Source organism: Oryctolagus cuniculus, chromosome 15, assembly GCF_051225735.1.
Source record: "Oryctolagus cuniculus isolate XC-2025 breed Fujian yellow rabbit chromosome 15, ASM5122573v1, whole genome shotgun sequence".
NCBI lineage: Eukaryota > Metazoa > Chordata > Mammalia > Lagomorpha > Leporidae > Oryctolagus > Oryctolagus cuniculus.
This window is the reverse complement of record NC_142881.1, coordinates 42,110,399-42,130,878: the sequence shown is the minus strand read 5'-3', so window position 1 is coordinate 42,130,878 and position 20,480 is coordinate 42,110,399. Positions and strand designations below refer to the sequence as shown.

General features: G+C 39.1%; 1 protein-coding gene and 1 long non-coding RNA gene across 9 annotated transcripts in view; one reads left to right on the top strand and one right to left on the bottom strand.

Annotated features, from left to right (window-relative positions):
• Window positions 1–20,480, top strand: part of LOC149121978 (uncharacterized) — a 412,421-nt gene that overhangs the window by 275,848 nt on the left and 116,093 nt on the right. The window lies entirely within an intron of this gene.
• RNLS (renalase, FAD dependent amine oxidase) overlaps window positions 16,588–20,480 on the bottom strand; it is a 295,137-nt gene continuing 291,244 nt past the window's right edge. For all 8 annotated transcript variants that reach the window (XM_070057646.2, XM_008270153.5, XM_089314820.1 and 5 more), the window contains one exon: window positions 16,588–16,911. Coding sequence is in view for 6 of the 8 variants with exons in the window: in XM_008270153.5 (XP_008268375.4) it covers window positions 16,759–16,911 (153 nt within the window). In the remaining 2 variants the exon portion in view is untranslated. The remainder of the gene's footprint in view (window positions 16,912–20,480) is intronic.

The following is a 20,480-nucleotide window of genomic DNA, read 5'->3' as shown; positions in this document are numbered from 1 at the left end:
CACAATGGCCGGAGATGTGCTGATCTGAAGCCAGGAGCCAGGAGCTTCTTCCGGGTCTCCCATGTGGGTGCAGGGGCCCAAGGACTTGGGCCGTCTTCCACTGATTTCCCAGGCCATAGCAGGGAGCTGGATAGGAAGTAGAGCAGCCAGGTCTTGAACTGTCACCTATATGGGATGCCAGTGCTTCAGACCAGGGCATTAACCCACTGCACCACAGCGACGGCCCCCAGGCCATCTTCTTATTGCTTTCCCAGGCCATAGCAGAGAGCTGGATTGGAAGAGGAGCAGCCAGAACTAGAACCGGCACCCATATGGGATGCCGGTGCTGCAGGTGGAGGGTTAACCTACTGCGCCACAGCGCCGGGCCCGGCTCCTTCATTCTTAGCTGCTGACACTGCTGCAGGAAAGGAACCCTTGTGTCAACCTGTTCAGTGCTTTCCTCCATAAGCAACTTGAGTCTGGTTCTATTCATCACCTCTGAGAACTTAGTAGAATGCTTGCTAAAAAGCAAACACTCCATAATGGTTGCCATTTGAACTCTTAACCAAAATCTATAGAGGGAGAAGGTCCCTGAACTTCTATTTGTGTGTGTGTGTGTGTGTGTGCTATTTGGTGGGAGATCACATTTTTTTGCTATTAAAATTTCACCACTGCACAGGAGATCTGTATAATTCCAACTTTCAAGTGACTGGAGAATACTTTTCTGGATAATATTTCTGGAGGGGGTTTCTTCACTTAAAGAATGAATAAGCCCCTTGTTTTGGAGGATAAAACAAGAGCTTCCTTTGGGATTTTTCTTCTCAATTTCTGGAGAGTAAGGCTCCTGCAGGCTGAGGTGGCTTCCATACTCTTACTCTGCAGTATAAACAGCTTTGGAAGGGCTGTTGGCCTGTTTGATATTCTGAGGTCTAGCTAAGACTGAGCTCCAGGGGGTCACCAACAGGTCACAGTCTCGATCATTTCCTCTATTATTTATCTTTGGCTTGTGGTATTGGAGCCTGCCTTTGATAGAGGGCATTTCTACCACAACTGCGCAGAATGAAGCATTTCAGTGATTTGGTTTGAGGTGGAGGAGGCCTGGCTTCCACTGCTGTGAAAATGTCACTGAGTACATCTGAGAATACCTATTTCTGTTCTTCTCTGGTGAGAAAATTCGTGTCTGGGGAGTTCATTGGTGACACTTCCCAGACTTGGGGCAGAGAAGGAATCATCCTAGTGGGGCCAGCAGTTTTTAGTTTGAGTAATTTCATTTTCAGTTCCTCATGAGACAGTCTTGCCATGCACTGGAGATAAAAGCAGCATGTCTCTGTCCTCTGGGGTCCATTTCTACTTTTCTGCATGGGTTATGACTCACCTGTGGCTGCTCTCAGTGCAGCTCGAGGAGGGGCTGTTTATGCTGAACTAGCCTTTGGACTTAGCGACAGAAGAACTTCCGTGCCAGCTCACAAGCAGACCACAGGAACATCCCTGGTTTGCTAGGCTCAGCAGGCTCTTGAGTTCCCAGAGTGCCTGGGAGGACTACTCAGCTTGTCTCAGTTGGGTTTGTTCACCTTGTCCTGTTTCGTTTTGATTTAATAAAACTAGTATCTCTCATTGGGGTTGGAAAGTATGGGTTACGTGTGGTTTCCACCTGAGATGAGGGTTCTGAATCAAATACCCAGCATGGTGGCCTGAACATTGGTTGTGTTGTGCCCTATGTTCTTGTTGCCTCACCAAGCATCCCAGTAAATAGAAACATATGGTCCTGGGGGCTCCTTTCTGTCCGCTGTTCTACCTCTGCCATGGAGTGCCAGAACAGATACTGTGTCATGTCTGTCCAAGAAAATGATGCAACATGTGCTACAGACATTGCCATCTGTGGCAGAGTGCAGCTCAGGCTCAATCCAGAAGAGCAAAGGAAATGCTGTTATACTGGGGCTATTCCCAGTGAGTCAGCTGCCCGGACTAGCCAGGCCCTCTTTAGGTGGTCCCTGTGCCCCAGCATCACAGCGCCTCCAGATCTGGACTAAGGGAGGACTGTTGGCTGCAGGGCTTAGGGAGGACTATAGTTGCGGTATCTTTTTTATGTCATATTTTCTGGCAATGCTTTTTGACATGAAACTGAGTTTATATTATGACCCAGAGGATGGAAATAAGTTTTATGAAACAATAGTTTTCTTTCCATGTTTCAGCATTTTGATTTTCTTTTTTGTTCCTTTTTTTTCTTATTTTAATTTAATAAAAAAAACACTACTTGGCTCATTAAATTGCTATAACAAATCACTTACGGGTCAGAGCTTACATTTTGAAAAACAACTCTGCATTAGTGAACATAAGCAGCACTATAGGAATATTTATATAATATGATCCCTGGGCTCTTCTCCAGAGATTCTTATTCAATCAGTTGGGGGCCCAAAAATCTGCATTTTATGTTAACCAACCTCAAATATAACTACTATGAGGCCAGGAATTTTTTGATCCTTGATACATCCAAAGAGCTTTGAACAGACAGCCTATTACAGAATTGGCCCTGAGCATTGTCAGTTGAATGAATGAATCCAAAAAAATCACCTCTGGTAATTTTAATTCAGGTGGTCTAGAAATTTTAATTCATTTTGGTGTGTTTCTTAGGTCTTTTTTGGGGGTAACATTTTATTTTTATATGGTTTCAAGCTTGTCAAAAATGTAAAAATAGGACAAAGATCTTCATTTATCTCTCACCTTAATTTCTAAGTTTTCTATATTCAATTCTTCTCTCTCATTCTGTATCCCTTGCCCTCTCGATATCTAAGTATCTTCTGTCTGTCCCTGTGCTAATTGGTTTCATTTCTGAACCATTTGAGAGTTAGTTGTAAACAATACTCTGCTTTCCTATGCAGTTTCATTTTGAGGGCCCCTAGGCCAGAAGCTATAGGCCTGAATTCATAAACAGTGCGTAGTGCTGATCTTCAGTGATTCCATCCTCTTTCTCCAGCCACGCCTCCCTTTGTGTCTATACTGCTGCACTTCGTTTTATAAAATAAATGATCAGATGTTTCTAGTCTTTTGTAATGCAGAATTGCTTTGAATCTCCACATTGGAAAAATCGTTAAATATCTTATAATCTGAGGGTAAAAACACTTAGTTATAGTAAGGGCGAGAGATAAAGGATAAGAAAAATGTGAATATAGAAAACTCAAGGGCAGAAACTTTGCAGCAAGCCTCTGAATCTCCCAAGGGACTTAAAAGGAAATGCAGACGGGTGGAACTCAGCCCTCTAGCTTCAGTTCAGACAGGGAGCCTGTGGCCCAGGAGTCTGCATTCCATCCTTCTCTCAAGGGATGCTGTGGCCCGGCCAGGGACCTCTGCCCACTGTGGGGCACTCTGAATGGTGGCCACCCAGGGGCTGCTGGATCGTATCTAAGATGGCAGAGAGAAGCCTCCAGAATTCTGTTCCACATTGTCAAGTAAGACTTGTTAGAAATGTCTTTCTGATATTGGCATCGATAGCTTTATACCTGCTGAACTTGTCTTGGTTATGCCCTCTGAAACTCCTAGAAACAAGACCAGTTGGCAGCCTGTCCACTCATTGTAAAGACATAGAAAGGGGCCAGCACTGTGGCTCAGCGGGTTAACACCCTAGCCTGAAGTGCCAGCATCCCATATGGGTGCTGGTTCGAATCCCAGCTGCTCCACATTTGATCCAGCTCTCTGCTATGGCCTGGGAAAGCAGTGGAAGATCGCCCAAGTCCTTAGGCCCCTGCACCCGCGAGGGAGACCCAGAAGCAGCTCCTGACTCCTGGCTTCGGATCAGTACAGCTCTGGCCATTGTGGCCAACTGGGGAGTGAACCATCGGATGGAAGATCTCTCTTTCTCTCTCTCTCTCTGCCTCTCCTTTCTCTATGTAACTCTGACTTTCAAATAAAATAAATAAATCTTTAAAAAAAAAAAGACACAGAAAAAGGAAAAAGAAAAAAGTCACTCAAATCCCGACCAGCACCTGTTTTAATTACATTTTCTTTTAGTGCTTATATACACATACACAATACACACATACTACATGTTTTAAGTTTTAGAAGTGAAGACCATATTATATTTTGTATTCATTCTTAACCTTATGTCATAAGAAATATCCTAGATAGATAAATGTACTTTTGGAAGCACATTTTAAAATGACTGCATTAAATTCTACTGTTTTACTCTATTCAGATTTATTCAGCCATTCCCAAATCTTTGATTATTTCTGTAAGCTAGATTCTCAGGTGTAGAGTTATTGAATTTAAAAACACAGCTTTTTTTTTTTTTTTTTTTTTTTTCAGGCAGAGTGGACAGTGAGAGAGACAAAGAGAAAGGTCTTCCTTTTGCCATTGGTTCACCCTCCAATGGCCGCCATGGCTGGCTGGCGCACCGCGCTGATCCAAAGGCAAGAGGAGCCAGGTGCTTCTCCTGGTCTCCCATGGGGTGCAGGTCCCAAGCACTTGGGCCATCCTCCACTGCCTTCCCGGGCCACAGCAGAGAGCTGGCCTGGAAGAGGGGCAACCGGGACAGAATCCGGCGCCCTGACCGGGACTAGAACCCGGTGTGCCGGCGTCACTAGGTGGAGGATTAGTCTATTGAGCTGCAGCACCGGCCAAAACACAGCTTTTTTTTTTTTTTTTTTTTTTTTGACAGGCAGAGTGGACAGTGAGAGAGAGAGACAGAGAGAAAGGTCTTCCTTTGCCGTTGGTTCACCCTCCAATGGCCGCCAAGGCCGGCGCGCTGCGGCTGGCACACTGCGCTGATCCGATGGCAGGAGCCAGGAGCTAGGTGCTTTTCCTGGTCTCCCATGGGGTGCAGGGCCCAAGCACTTGGGCCATCCTCCACTGCACTCCCTGGCCACAGCAGAGAGCTGGCCTGGAAGAGGGGCAACTGGGACAGAATCCAGCGCCCCGACCGGGACTAGAACCCGGTGTGCTGGCGCCGCTAGGCGGAGGATTAGCCTAGGGAGCCACGGCGCTGGCCTCAAAACACAGCTTTTAAAAACATATTTGAGGGGCTGGTGCTGTAATGGGGGTTGGGCTGCCACCTGCTGTACTGGCATCCTGTGTGGGACCTGGTTTGAGTCCTGGCTGCTCTACTTCTGATCCAGCTTTCTACTAATGTGCCTGGGAAGGCAGTGGAAAATGACCCAAGTCCCTGTGCCCCTGCCACCCTCGTGGGAGACCCAGAGGAAGCTCTTGGCTCCTGGCTTCAGCCTGGCCCAGCTCTGGTTGTTGCAGCCATTTAGGGAGTAGACCAGCGGATGGAAAATCTCTCTCTCTCTCTCTCTCTCTCTCTCTCTCTCTCTCTGTCTCTGCAAGTGTGTATTTTTTTCCCATTTTTTGACCATTTCTATTTGAATATTCAGAGGAAAAGAAGTAAACTATTTTTCTGCTGGAGAAAGAGACTTCATTTTTCTCTTGTTGATCTGTAAATACCTGTCTCCTCTTTTTAATGCAAGGAATATTGATTTTCTCTTTTTTATTGTGGTAAAATATACATAAAATTTACCATTTTAACCATTTTTTAGGTGTACAGTTCTGTGGCTTTAAGTCCATTAACACTGTTATGCATCTCTAGAACTTACCTTCTCCCCAAATGAAAACACTGACCACTACACATGCGTATCCATTATGCTCTTACCACAATCCCTGGCAACCACCATTCTATTTTTCTTCTCTATGAATTTGACCGCTCTAGATACCTCATGTAAGTAGAGTCATACAATATTGTCCTTTTGTGCCATGCTTATTTCACTTTGCCCAGTGTTTTCATGTTTTATCCATACTGAAGTATGTGTCAGAATTTCCTCCTCTTTGAAGGCTGAATAATATTCCACACCACATTTCATTTATCCATTCATCTGTTTATGGACACTTGGGTTGCTTCTGCTATTGGATTCTTGTGAATAATTCTGCTATGAACATGGGGTATAAAAAAGTCTGTTAGATTCCCTACTTTCACTTTCTCTGAGTGTTTATCCAGAAATGGAATTACTGAAGCATATGGTAATGCCATGTTTAAATTTTTGAGGAATTACCATATTTTCCACAGTGGATACACAATTTTATATTCCTACCAGCAATGCACAAGGGTTCCAATCTCTTCACATCCTTGCTCAAACCTGTTATTTTCTGTTTTGCTTATTGTTATGTTTTAAAATAACAGCCCTTCAAATGGCTGTGAATTATGATCTCATGTGGTTCTTTTCTTTTAAACCTAATAAAATCTTACAGCCTGCTCTGATTTCCTATAACCAGATGGCGAACCCAATCTTTGTCATCCAGGGGGCTCTCCCCACTTCCTAGAATCACACCAGCACTTGGTGCCAGAAAATTAAAAGATTGTTCTCTAAGTCCAGCACTACCACAACAGCCTCTGACAAGTCCTTGTCTATACCCTTAGTGTCAGTTGCTTTTGGGGACCATGTGTGGACTATGAATGGGAGTCCGTGGGGTTCTGCCACTGTGTTGTCTTGTTACCTCTTTGAGGAGCTACCATCAAGTAAGATCCTCATTTTCTTCTACCCTAATATGGGCCATGCTATTTTGATTATGAAATAATTCTATCACTTGGCTTTAAGAAACTTTGCTTAATTGTTCCCTTTCATTAATTTTCTGATTATTAATTATTTAAACTTAAAGTGTATATAGAAACAAAGCAACAAATTCTCTTGAACCCCAAACTCAGTTCTAATAAATTTCAGTATTTTCTGTGTAAAAACTTTTGCAGAAGAATAAAAAGAAGCATGTTCAAGATTATTTATTACAGTATTTGCAATAAAAAAATTAAGATAGACTAATGTTCCTCTGAGAAAATGAAAAAATAAACTATAATATATTCATAAAATGGAAGAGTGCACAGAAATGGACGTGAATGAACTAGGCCTATGTATTACTGACATGGAAAAATATTAAAAATGTCACATTAGGGAAAAAAGTTCCAATAACAACTTGCAATGTGTTATAAAATTGAAAACTAACAGAACATTGCTAATTTTTTATGAGTAGGTACATATAAAGTCAAAATAAGAGCACAACTAATATATATTTATGTAAATAAAATAACAAAATATGAGTGTTTGTCTCTATGATGGAATGGAGAGGCAAGAAGAGAATAGGGAGATGGACTTTAGTTATATCTGTATCATTTTTTTCAAAAGAGCCAACATTTTAACTTTAGTTAGGAAGCTATCTCTACATTGAGGATATACTTAATACATTTTTTGTAAACATATTTTTCACAACTTGTTTGTAATCTTTTAGTTTTTTGTAAGAATTATAAAAATATCAAGTAAATCAATTTGTTTATAATTTAATTTATAGAAATTCTTTACTAGCCAAGAATTAAAGCTAAATATTATCTATATTTTCCTTCATATTTTGTGTGAAGGAAATATATATTTGTATACATTTATCCTTTTAATCAATCTGGAAATTTTGGTAATGTATGATAAGAATATAGAATAATATTTGATTTTTTTACCAAATAACTTGCTAATTTTCCTCAAATCATGTGAAATAATTATTCCTTTTTCATTAGTCTTATATTGCTCCCTTTATCATGTTGTCTTATTATAGCTATTATTTCCATTGACTTGGGCTAATTCTTAAACAGTAAATTGCTTTATCTAATTTTATAATAAGGGTTTATAGTGGATAAAAGTTCCATTCTGATAACCTTCTTTCTCATAGAATTATTAGTTATTTTCACCTGTTAATTTTTTTGAGGTAGACTTTAGAATTATTTTTTCTCTTTTTGTGTATAATCTATAATTTCATTAAGAGATAATGGAAATATTATATTTACTGTTTCTCTTTAGAAACATGGTAGATATTTTCATTTATTTAAATCTTTTAAGATGTAATTTAGTAAAACTGAAAATTTTTCCACATATAAATTCTTCCTGGGACACTCCTATTGATTCAATGATTTTTGTTAACATTAGGTACAAGATATATTTACATTGATTAGTATGACATAAGAAAAGCCATTGATCTCTGGGTATTCATCATTCAGTCACTTTATCACTTTTCATCTAAAAGTCAGTTAACTTGAGATTTCTAGGAATAATTATGACAGCAGTCAGTAAATATTTTCCTTCTTTTCCTAACATTCAAATTGCTTAAGTATTTTCCATGCATTAATGCATATCCTAAAAATTTTGGAAAATTATTCAATAATCTTTGACTGCTTTTCATTCAAGATAGGCAGTTTTAGTGATTTATTCTTAACTGTGATATTCACTACAGTTTTATAAGACTGTCTGCCTAAATTAGCACGTCCTCCTTTTCTTAGTTTATCATAAGATATTATCAGCAATGTATGTTATATTTTGTCACATAATTTTCAGCATTATTTGAAATGATTTTAAGGTTTTATTATTTAAATTATTAATTAACATGTTAAAATAATAGTTGAAATGGTTTAATGAATAGGCTCCTGATTATAGTCAGATTCCTTTAGTTCTCTACTTATAATGATATCTGATTTGTTAGAGTGCTATTCAGGCACAATGTTAAACTTTTAGCTGAAAACACTGGCAAATTTTTTCCTTTCATAAGAGTCTCTGTATCACTAACATTTTGCTTTGTGACAATATTTTGATTCACAGAAAGCAACGTGAATGTTTTCCACAGTTAAATAGACATGGCTTATAATAATGATTAAAAATATGGGGTACAACTTTGAGGTTGGTGACTATTTTGAATTGAGTCCTACTCTAAGCCTATCTCTTGCCACCTTTAGAGTGATTACAATAAAGAATATAAAGTAAAAAATCAGTCAATAATCTGTGATTACACAGTATATCACAGAGCACAATAGCTGAAAACATGGGTGTAGAACTAAGCTGATTGTGCAAGGTCAGCATCATTCCCTTCCCTTCCCTCTACTCTGGCAAACACATGGACATATATGCAGACACCAGCTGCCCAGAGATGGCCCACCTAAGTTCTGGTCTTCTTGAAATTTTTAGAATGTAGTGCTCATTTTAACTTGATTTTTCCATGCTTTCAATCATTTAATCACTTAACAAAAATTTATTCACTGTCCTAATATGTGGCATTCTCTGTGCTATGTTTTAGGGATACATTTTGGATATGATTTTTGTCTTTGTGGAACTTACATAGGTAACACAGACTCAATTTCTTTTTCCATTTTTGCCACATCATTTAATTGTCTAATATTGTATGGTTTCCTAGTTGCTGATGGTCCCAATCGTATTGAATCATTCATTCAATATGTGTCAGGCACTATAATGGATACTACAGATTCCAAGATTAAGATCGAATATTATGGATACTATGGATTCCAATATTTGTCCCCAAGGATCTTATTACATTCTAGTGAAATCTTGACTCCAAGCCTTTCCAAGATTAATTTGACTTTATTATGTTGTCTATACCATAGGCACTAACAGCAACAACAGAAGCGAGCCAAGTATTCTGGAAAAAAGGTAACGTAAGAGTTGATAAAAAAGGAATTTCTAGTTAATCATTATTTAAATTCATATAACACCCCTTTCCAGGTAATTTACTTATTTATAAAGAAATTTTAATATATATGTCTCCAGCTTTTCAAGTAGAACACCATAAAACAGACTCAGCAGGTTTCTGTACTCAGGTGCATTTTCTTGCTGAAATTTCTGGCTTCCTCAGCAGAAAACTTTAAATACTAGGCAAAATGGTGAGAAAGGAAGCATGAGTGTTTAGTAAATTATTTGAGATAGTGGAACAGCTCATCCACCTCCTCCCCTTCCCTCTGCCCCCAGCAGAAAGTATGGGCTTTCTGAGATCACCTAATGACTCTGAATATAAACCACATAAGGAAAACGTAAGTAATGCTGTTAATTATCTCCTCTACTGAGGATAAGATTGGTACATTTTCATTCTATTGGATAATTCTGGATCAGTAATGTTTTCCTTTGGTACTTACTGAAATTAGAATAGGAAATGTCAATTAGTTGAATTCATTCATTGGATCAACAGACATTTACCAAGTACCTCCTGTGGGCCAGGCTCTGCATTTGTGGATCTTGCAGTTTGGGGAAGAAGGTATTGAACAGGTAGATACACGTGTGGTAAGTATTAGAAGAATGGAGAGACTAGATTGGGTTGGGGAGAACAGGGTGACTTGCAAGGCCTGTTAGGGAGCATGATGACAAATCATAGCAGCCATGCCTCCGTTCATCCAAGAGTCAGTAAGAATTTCTGAAGAAAAGTCACTCACACTGATGCCAACTTACAGCGGCCCTTGATTACAGTCCCCAGTGAGTTCTGCAGATACTGAACTGGCTTCCTGGCTAGGTCTACAGGATACAGCCATGGCTATCAAAGGGGATCATTTTCCTAAGTGATATTTCATTAATTATAATAGCAATAACAGCTAATATTTATTGACTATTTTGTGTATGCTGGGCACAGTGCTAAACACTTTACATGTATATTCTATAACCTTCAGAACAACCTTAACGTAGGTTAAAATTGTATACATATTTTATAGATGAGGATCCTGAGGCTCAGAGACACAAGAAACTGGTCCAGAAATTACACATCTAGTAAGTAGTAGATGCAGGATGTCATGAACCAGCCAGGAATTGAACTATTTAAATGGTCAGGAAATGAATCTTCATACTTAGGCAAACATGTTAAGAATCTAAAATAACTCACTCCTAGATTTCACAGTGTTTCAGAGATTAACCAATCCAAGCATGCAATTCTTTGTATTCAGTACATGCATTTGCTAAGGAAAAAGACATAAGAGAATGCTTGTATTTTACACCAAACCTGTGCCTGGAAATGACCTTTCTTGGTTTCTTTTCAAAGACTACATTAGAGCAAACCATGGATTTCCCAAGCAAGTTGTCTACTTTACTAGCCGTAATAAGAAAATAGCCTGTGGCCTGTAGCTGGTCTCACGTAGATACTACAATTCTGTCATATGGAGGGATTTTTTTTTTCAGTTTGCCAGAGAGAGGGAGAATGTTCCCATCTGATGGGTCACTCCCATCTTCTGGTGAAGCTGGAGTTGGTATGGGAGCTGGGAACTCAATCCAGGTCTCCCAGATGCAGGATCCCAACTATTTGGCAAATACTCTGCCTTCCAGAATCCACATTAGCAGAAGGCTGGAGTCAGGACCTGGAGCTGGGCATTGAATCCAGGTACGCTGATGTGGAATGTAGCCATCTTATCTACTAGGCCAATGATTATACCACATGAAAGTTTTTTAACAATCTTCCATAGAGGTATTAGTGCCTAGTTTCACCATGTTTGCGCAAATGCACAAGTTCTTGTCATCAGTTCTCATGTTCAGCAGAATTTGGTTAAACCCTTCCTCCCTTCTTCTTTTTCCTATGCTTTATCACCAACATCATTGTTGCTTTCATCATTTATTAATCACTTACTATATGTCTAGCACTCTCCTAAGGTTTTATGTATATTTAAGCCTCAGGGCAGGCTCATGGCATAGCTACCTTAACTCATTTTTCAGACGATAAAAGAGGCTAACAGCTTGTTTAACTGCCACAAGGTCACATAATGAGGAGCAGTCTGGATTAAAACACCCATCTATTTAACTCCAGAGGACATGTTCTTAACTGCAATGTTACCGCTTGCCTTAAAGGATTTACAGTGGAGCACAAGATCAAGTAACAATGGACAGATGTGTGAATCTAAAATAAGCCTGAATTTACAGAGTGATAGAATTGAGATTCAGAGCTTCTCCGCCTGTGGTCCATGCGCCCCTGAATGTCCACAGATAGACATTAAGGGATTTGTACCCTCCCGAAAACAGGAGTCAGCAAACTTTTTCTTGAAGGATCCTATTTTAAATGTGGGCCATATGGTCTTTGTCCCAAACACTTTACTGTTGCAATACAAAAACAGTTACAGACAATACACAAATGAATAGGCAAGGCCGTGTTCCAGTAAAACTTTATTTACAAAAACAGGCAGCTGAAGGCTCTAAGTGATACACAATTTCTATGTGCATATATGCATAACTGTTTTTTGTTGTTGTTGTTAGGACATGATCCAAAGCTTTTCATAGTGTCTTAAATAAGCTCAAAATCTAATACAAAGAACAACTGGTCTAAATGGTCCCCAGGCTCCTCTAAGATTAGACATTCCAAGATTGTATAATTCTACATGCCTTTTAAATGAGCAATCTCTTAGAGACTTCTTGCAGGCACTTTTGATGGGTTCTGCTGTGAATTCTTTAAGTGGACAACAGTTACTGTCTGTTAAGTAGGGTACATAGATCACATTGTCATTCAACCTAACCTGGTTTCCCTGGTCAGATGACAGTGGCCAAAACACCAGCACATTCCAGACTGGATTATAAAAGCTAAATCCTACAACAGATAGTCTGAAGTGTGCTGAGGCCTTTCCTCTCCCATCAGAGACCATTTTCTGTGTTCCCCTGAACCTTCTTCACAAAAGAACTCATTTGTTTTAAGGATTTATTGTGTTTTTGAAAGGCAGAATGACATAGAGAGAAGGGGAGAGACAGAGAGAAAGAGATCTTCCATTTGCTGATTCACTCCCCAAATGACCGCAATAGCTGGGGCTGGGCCAGGCTGAAGTAAGGAGCCAGGAACTCCAAATGGATCTTTCATGTGGGTGGCAGGGACCTAAGCACTTGGTCCATCTTCTGTTGCCTTCCCTGAGCACATTAGCAGTGAGCTGGATAGGAAGTGTAGCAGTTGGGACTTGAACTGGCACTCTGATATGGGATGCTGGCATTGCGGGTAGTGGCCTAACTGTACCAAAGTGCTGGCCCATAAGGGACTTATTTGTTCTGTTTACACTGATACACAGTTTGCATTCCTGAAGTCAGATTTTCCCAGGGTAGTGTGGAGGGGAGGGATGTTGCTGAGTGTGTTTGACTGATGCATCTCTGCAACTGTTCAGGGACCTTCTGCGTCCAAGGAAACAGGTCCCTTAGGATTCCCTGCATCATGAGTTAGAGCATTTTATTCACTGTCTGTGACTAAACTAACATATACTTTTATGCTGCTTTCCACTCCATGAGTCTTGTCTTTCTCTGAGCAGAATCTTGGGGTGGGGCCTGCTGATTATATTCCATGATGTCCACCACAGAGCCTGGTGCCACCCTTGGCATGTGACAGGAAGAGCAAAGAAACTACACAGGAATTTTTTTTAAAGGTTATTTGCACTAAGATCCCTGAGAACAACAGCCAATTTTAAATTCTTGTACCACTTTTGAAAGTCAAAATAAGAGTTGTCCAATCAACTTGAGTAACAAAAAGAATGAGCTTTAACTTTTAACAAAACCCTGACCCATAAAAACAAGGGAGTACAAGAAGTATGAATCATAATGTGATTACATTTATATTCCAAGTTTTTCTGAGAATGGAGAGTTGAACATTGGGGAAGAGGCAGAAGAAGTAAAAGAAGAGGAAGAAAATGGCAAAGAGGAGAATGGCATAAGGGAAACAGAAGACAAGGAGGACTACAGAGAGAAAGGATGGATGCAGAGTGATTCTGTTTGCTAACCAACTACTGCTGAGTTGAAATTCAGTGTCATTAGGATACAGCTATTTCTCACAGCAAGTGCCCCCCAAAGAAGGAATTATAAACCAGCAAATGAAAATAACACGAGTATAAATCACTTAGCCGGTACTTATGGAGACTTTATTCTATATTAGACTCCTATATATTTCACATCAGGATTAGCATTAGCTCTCTGAAATGAAACATCAATAAGAGGACCACATGGAGCTGACTGCACCCCCAACTCATATTTCAGTTCAGCTTTAATTATCATGTTCATCTGGCAGCAGCATGGTGCCCATAAACAGAAATGGGTCATGGTAGGCCTGAGTCTTTGTCCTGGCATTTCTTTATATGACCTGGATTGGCCAAGCTCTGGGCCTCAGTTTCCTCATTTGTTAGACATGAATAAGATTTCCCTGCTCTACTTATTTCACAGGGGTGTTGGGAAGATGAAAAGGGTAATATATATACTTACATGCTTGAATAAGGATAGGATAAAATGCCAGATAAATGTAAAATTGACCTTGTTCTCTTCACTTAACAAGGTAGTGGGTAGGCGAGAGGGTGGGGACAATGGCATTTTGCACAGAAGCCTTGGTGACTCAATGAAGTGTCTTTTTTTTCCTTTAGTAATATCTGGTCTGGGATTATTACTGCTTTCTCAGTGTTTTTCGACATACTTTTCCCCTTCAGAAATGCCAAAGGTGAAAAATACTATTCTACCGCTATAATTTGTCACCCTTGCTGCCTGAGCAAGACTTGCATGGACAGTTTAGTAATTAAGCTTTTCAACACTGCATCATAAAGTTTTATTTCTGCAAAGGCTATATTTATCAGCTAACAAGTATTAAATCACCCCACTGCTCAATCCGTTTCTCACTTGTATACGCTCCTTTCAAAACACAGCAGCCTTCCTTGGCTGGCTTGATTAATACAAGTTCTTGTTTGGAAGTACTGTGATGACGTGTGGTCTTGTAGGACTGACATCCACACATATACCTTGGTAACTGTGCTAGATGCTGCTGACCCTCATCTGCCAGGGGAGCTTGGCATTTAACCCTGGGGCCTTTCAGGGCACGTTGGCCCCCTGAGTTTCATGGTCTCCTGGGATGACTTCCAGCAGGAGATACATTCCCTTATCCATTTCATTTCCAAAGGGGAAGAGGCAAGTGAAAAATCAAAATGTCAAATGAGTTTCCAAAATGATAACAATAGCAAAGTGACAATGATTTACAGATTAAGCAGAGTTTCATTTTTTCTCATTTTGCTGAAGTCTTATCAAATATGCAGAATTATTAGGGAAACACTTAGAATGAACAGATATTAAAAGTCATTAGTTAATGGCTTAAAAGCATACTTTGTCTAAGTAACACACTCTACCTTTATAAATCATTTTTATCTCTTCTGGAGGATAAAATTCGTGAAACAAATACAGCGTTGTTCATAAAGGTTCAGGATGCTTTCAGTCAAATGGCTTCAGAATTATGTTTGTTGAACAAAATACACTTAAATGACATTTCTCCCATACTTTAAGGGTAACGTCAGAGTAAAGGCAAATGTTAATCAAATTTGGAACATTAACAATGAGAACAACCATGATTTTTCCCATTGTTTTGTACCTGGGATTGTATCCATTTCTTTTTTCCTTTCCTTGAATGCAAAATAAGCAACATAATCACAAGTAGGCATTTTATTTTTTTCACCAATTTATTGCTAAAAGGAAACATGTAGTCATAAGCCATGGAATCACAAAACTCACCCTGTAGATCCATTAGAAGGTATGCCTGTGTGTGTGTGTGTGTGTGTGTTTGTGAGAGAGAGAGAGAGAGAGAGAAAGAGAAGGCAAGTGTGACACTTTAAACACTACCAAGATAAGAAGTCGTTGGGCTTTTCTTAGTTTGAGAGGCTACAGTGATTTCTTTCCTTTCAAAATGATAAAATAGAACTTACCATTTTGCTTTTCAAATTAGCAACAGGTAGCCTGTTTGGAATACTGGGGATCAATTTCTCTCCAGCCAGCAATTCATGGGGTCAAGTCACTGAAGCATGTGGGTGATATACTGAACCACTAAGTTGGCAAATGCCGAGCTATATTAAGTGCCTCGGTTTTCTGGTTCAGTAAATTTTTTGTTGAGCAACAAAAAAATTCATTAAACTTGACAGAGTCTAAATGCCACAGCAAATACTGAAAGGCACATAAAGTTAATAGCACCAGCCATAGGGGACAAAAAAAGGTAAAGGTCAATATATTTCCTCTCCATTTCTATTTAATTTCTGTTCTAAGTTTTATGAATTTAAGGACTTGGGCTGTCCTCCACTGCTTTCCCAGAGTGCATTAGCAGGGAGCTGGATTTGAAGTGGAGTAGCTGGGACTCAACTGGGGCCCATATGGAATACCGTCACTGCAGGCTGTGGCTTTACCTGCTGTGTCACAGCACCAGTTCCCTAATTTCTGTCTTCCATATTAAGACAGAAATTTGTTTTAAGTTAAAAAAGTACTGTCGCTTGGAAAATCAAATTGAATTTTGTTATTTTCTGAAAATCTAAAGGGGCATTTCTTTGTCAGTCTTGTTGCCCTCCAAACTGTGATCCCAGGAAGATGACAAGGACTTCAAAAAGTTCATGGAAAAATGCAATTGAAAGATTAGTTTATTTTGGTGAAAAAATTTGAAATTTCATGTATAGTTTTTTCATTGTGATAATTTTTTATAAGTTTTTGAGGACTCTATGTATGAACTACATTTCAGGATCACTTACTGTCTTGGGAGATACTTGAAAAACAAAAATTATACTCTTATCCACAGTTTGAAGAAATCTTGTGGTTCAGTAATTTGTAAAAATATTGATCCATGGACACATTTGAAGACTTAAAATGAGGCCTGGATAGTGCTTATTCCCTATAAGTCATTGAAATTTTCCAGTGGATAATAAGGACTTTGGCATTTGAACTGTTACTTTGATTTAATACAATTTTGGGGGAGGGCCATTTGCTGTTCTTAATAACCACTTTTGCTCCAACAAGGAGTAGTTATGGTAATTCAGAAAAGTGAAGAAAGTTGTAAGGTAAAGGGAATTTTCATTCAAACATTGGCTGCACCCTTCAAAATTATAAAGTTTATTTTGTATGCAAAGTAAAAGATGACAGTAAATGAAGAACAATTTTTCCAGTAATTTCATTCAAACAAATTGAAAACAGAATAATCAATAACAGAAAACTGTGATAACAAAAACCCAAAGTAGAGGTGCAAAAAAATATATGAATCTTAGATATAATTCTTTAAAGCTTCTAGAACACAAAGGGCAGAAGTGATACAGCCATCAAAGTTGGAATGAGTAAATCCATCCCCTCCACACACAAGGAGAGGTTTGAGATGAAGAGTCATTTGGCCAGGGGAGTTGGCAGCAGCATTTGTAACCTGAAATGATAAAAGAAGGGTTGCAATTGACATTCTGCGCTCTATTGTGCTGTCATAGCAACTCCCACCCAGGGAAAGCATCTCTACATGGAGAAGTTCAAAGCATGGGAGTGGGGGAGACATGCCAAGAACCCCTGAACTTCTCCCTTAGTCCAGCTATTTACCTTTATGTTTTCAGATGTTTAAACTTTTAGTTATTATATAAGATAATCAGAAGTCTGAACATCAAAATTAGTAGGTGCTGTGGTCTTCCTGAAATTCATATATTGAAATCTTAATGCCCAAGGTGATGGTATTAGGAGCTAGAAGCCTTTTGGGAGGTGAATAGGTCATGGAGTCTCTGATGTCATGAATGGGATTAGTGCCCTTATAAAGTAGGTCCATGGAAGCTTGTTAGTTCCCTCCTACCATGTGAGGACATGGACCCTTATCAGACATGGAACCTGCTAGCACCTGGATTTTAGTCTCCCTAGCCTCTAGAATTGTGAGAAATAAATTCCTGTTGTTTATAAGCCCCCCAGCCCACAGAATTCTGTTAGAGCAAGTTAAAAGGATTCCTTCTTCCTTCTTTCCTATCCTCTTTCCTTCTCTGTTTCCTTTTACTGTTTCTTCTTTCCTTCCATCCATTACTTCTTTCTACCTTCCTCAAATACTTATGTTTTGAAGCCTTGTATTCTGGGCATTACAGCAGAGAATTTTAAAATTTATTGCCCTGTCCTCAAGAAGAACTTAGTCCTGAGATGAAGACTGACCCCAAAGCAAGGAGTGACTTCCTTCTGTTGTTTGTTAAGCACCTCCTATGCTCCAGAATGGGTTCTATTTGCATACTATCTTTCATGAATGAGTTTATTTGTGACAGTCAATCCATGTAGGTGACTGTGGGTATCTCCACTCAAAGAAACAGGAAAGGTCATTTCAAGGAGAAGGAGCAGCATGTGCAAATATCTACAGTCTATGGGCAAGAGAGAAAAAAACGTGCATAGGAACTGTGGGGCAGGTCACTCTGTGTGTGTGTGTGTGTGTGTGTGTGTGTGTTGGGGAAGAGGTTTGACTGGAGAAAGGATGTGGCAGAGAGGTATGATAAGAGGGATACAATGTTTCAAAGTTTACACATATAAACTCTAGTAAATAAAACATGTCTATTGAAAATGAAGAATTTACTAATATGAGCCCAAAGGGGAGAATCAATTGAAATCTGAAATTTATTCTGCAGAATCTAATTTATAATATTTGATAAAATAAAAAAGACATAGAGGTTATTCCTAAAAAAGATATTCTCAGTAGGAGAATGACTTGGCCACTGACATACCACAATTCCAAAATAACGGTAGTGATGATAATAATAATAATAATAATAATAATATTGCAATTGCAATCGTCCTCAAGATTGCTTCACTGCACAACTTTGAGGGAAACCCTCACATAGATTACTACATGGAAGTTCTGGTCTTATCCACGATGTTTTCATGGATAATAGTAGATTGAGGTTCCTGAGGATTTGTTTAAAAATCAGAAAGAAGGGTCAGGCATTTGGCCTGATGGCCATCATGCTGGTTAGGACTGTATCCCATATTAGAATGCTTGGGTTTGGTATTTGGCTCTGTCTCCTGACTCCAGCTTCCTGCTGATGCAGACCATGGGAGGCAGCAGTGATGTTTGCAAGCCACTTGGGCTCCTGCCACCCACATGGGAGATCTGGATTGTGGGCTGTAGCTCTAGCCCAGCCCTGGACATTTTGGGCATTTGAGGGGTCGGGGTAGGAGTGAATGAAAGCATGTAGCTCTTTCTGTGTCTCTGTCTCTCTCAAAAAAACAAAACAAAGCAAAACAAACAAACAAAAAAAAACAAAAACAAGAAATAATACTATATGGATTGTGGTACTGACATTTTGGTCCCCGGTAGGCCAAGTTAGTACATGTCTTTAAATTTTTTTTTTTAAAGCAGTAAAACTTTGCACATATACTTTTTATTTGTATGCTATACTTCATTAAAAAAAAAAACCCAAGGTGATACAATTATTTTTGTTGCTGTTGTCGAACCTCTAAAGGACTTCTGGAGCCCTATGCCACTCAGATGCAGACATTATGTTAAGAGCATATTCACATATTCTGGAGATCATTTTATAGCAACATCATCTATCACAGATAGCAGGTAATCTTGAAATCAGCAGATAAGATCTTTGAGTAGCTAAAATATTACATACAGAACATGGACTTGGGCATTCATTCGAGTTTTCCTAACTGCTTCTTTAGATAGAATTTTAACAAATTGGATTATTTGATTTGTCACTAAAACACTAAGGGTGAAAAAAAAACTTCTAGGCTTATTGATGTTAGCAATTTCAGATTGTGACAAGTGAAAGTCTGAAAACAAGAGGTGTTGACTAAAAAAAAAAAAAAAAAAAGAAGAAGAAAAGAAAAGAAAAGATGGGGAAGAAGTCTGCCAGTCTGGGCCATTTAGTGGAGGGGCAAATCCCTTTCTGATTCCTAATAGGTCCTGAGGGCATCAGCTATTGGTTGTCCTGCATCATTAATTTACAAAGTGATAGTTGCAGTTTTCAAGAACCACTTCTAACATGCATCACGTATTCCTTGCTAGCCTTTCTCAGATGTTCACTGCATATCAGATGCTTTGTGTGGCTACCCCTATATAATGCACACAGCAACCCTATGAGGTGGATACTACTATTCTCATTTTATAGATAACTCAGAAATATTGTTGCCTGCTCAAAGACAGAAAGCTAGTAGAAGAAGAGACATGGATCCAAACAGAGCATACTGACGCCAGAACCATACTTCCAACACTTTAGAAACATTTCCAAAAAGACTCTATTTAAATAAAACAAAACATATTTGGTTAGTCATTTAACTTTAGGCATCTGGAAAATTCTTATAAATCGAATAACATATTCATATATATAAATATATATATGTATATGTGTATGTATGTATAATTTTTAAAACAAAAATACTGGTAGTCACTCATGTATAATTTGTAAAACAAAAATACTGATAGTCACTCAGCTTTATACATTTGGGAAATTCATATAAATAGGATAACTCATTGCTACATATTCATATATACATATATATGTGTGTCTATGTATAATTACATACACACAAAAATATCTCCATTTGTGGTTCATTTGTTATACATTCCAGCTGACGTCCCTGTATAGATAAACTGTGATACTTAAACATGCAAGTATTAAGCAGGAGGGAGCTTAAGGGAAAAAGGTTTGCCCAGTCGTGAGCTGGTGATTTATTGGTGCTGTGTAATTTAATTTGATGAGTGGTAAATGCCAGATGCCAGAGCACATGGCTGGAAAACTGGGCCACTGATTAGCCAGTCGGCAGTTTGGATGAAATCAATCTCACTGCATTTAGGTGGAATCACCCACTTTGCAATTACCCAATGAGGAAAATATGAAAACATGGAGTGCTTGTTGGCAAGCTCCTTCACCCAAGTGAAGTAAAGAGGCCTGCAGTGGAGGAGCCCTTAATTGTCAAAGCCACAATCTCTCACAATAATGCAGTCTTTGGCTATGCTTCCAGCCACAGTGAGGAACC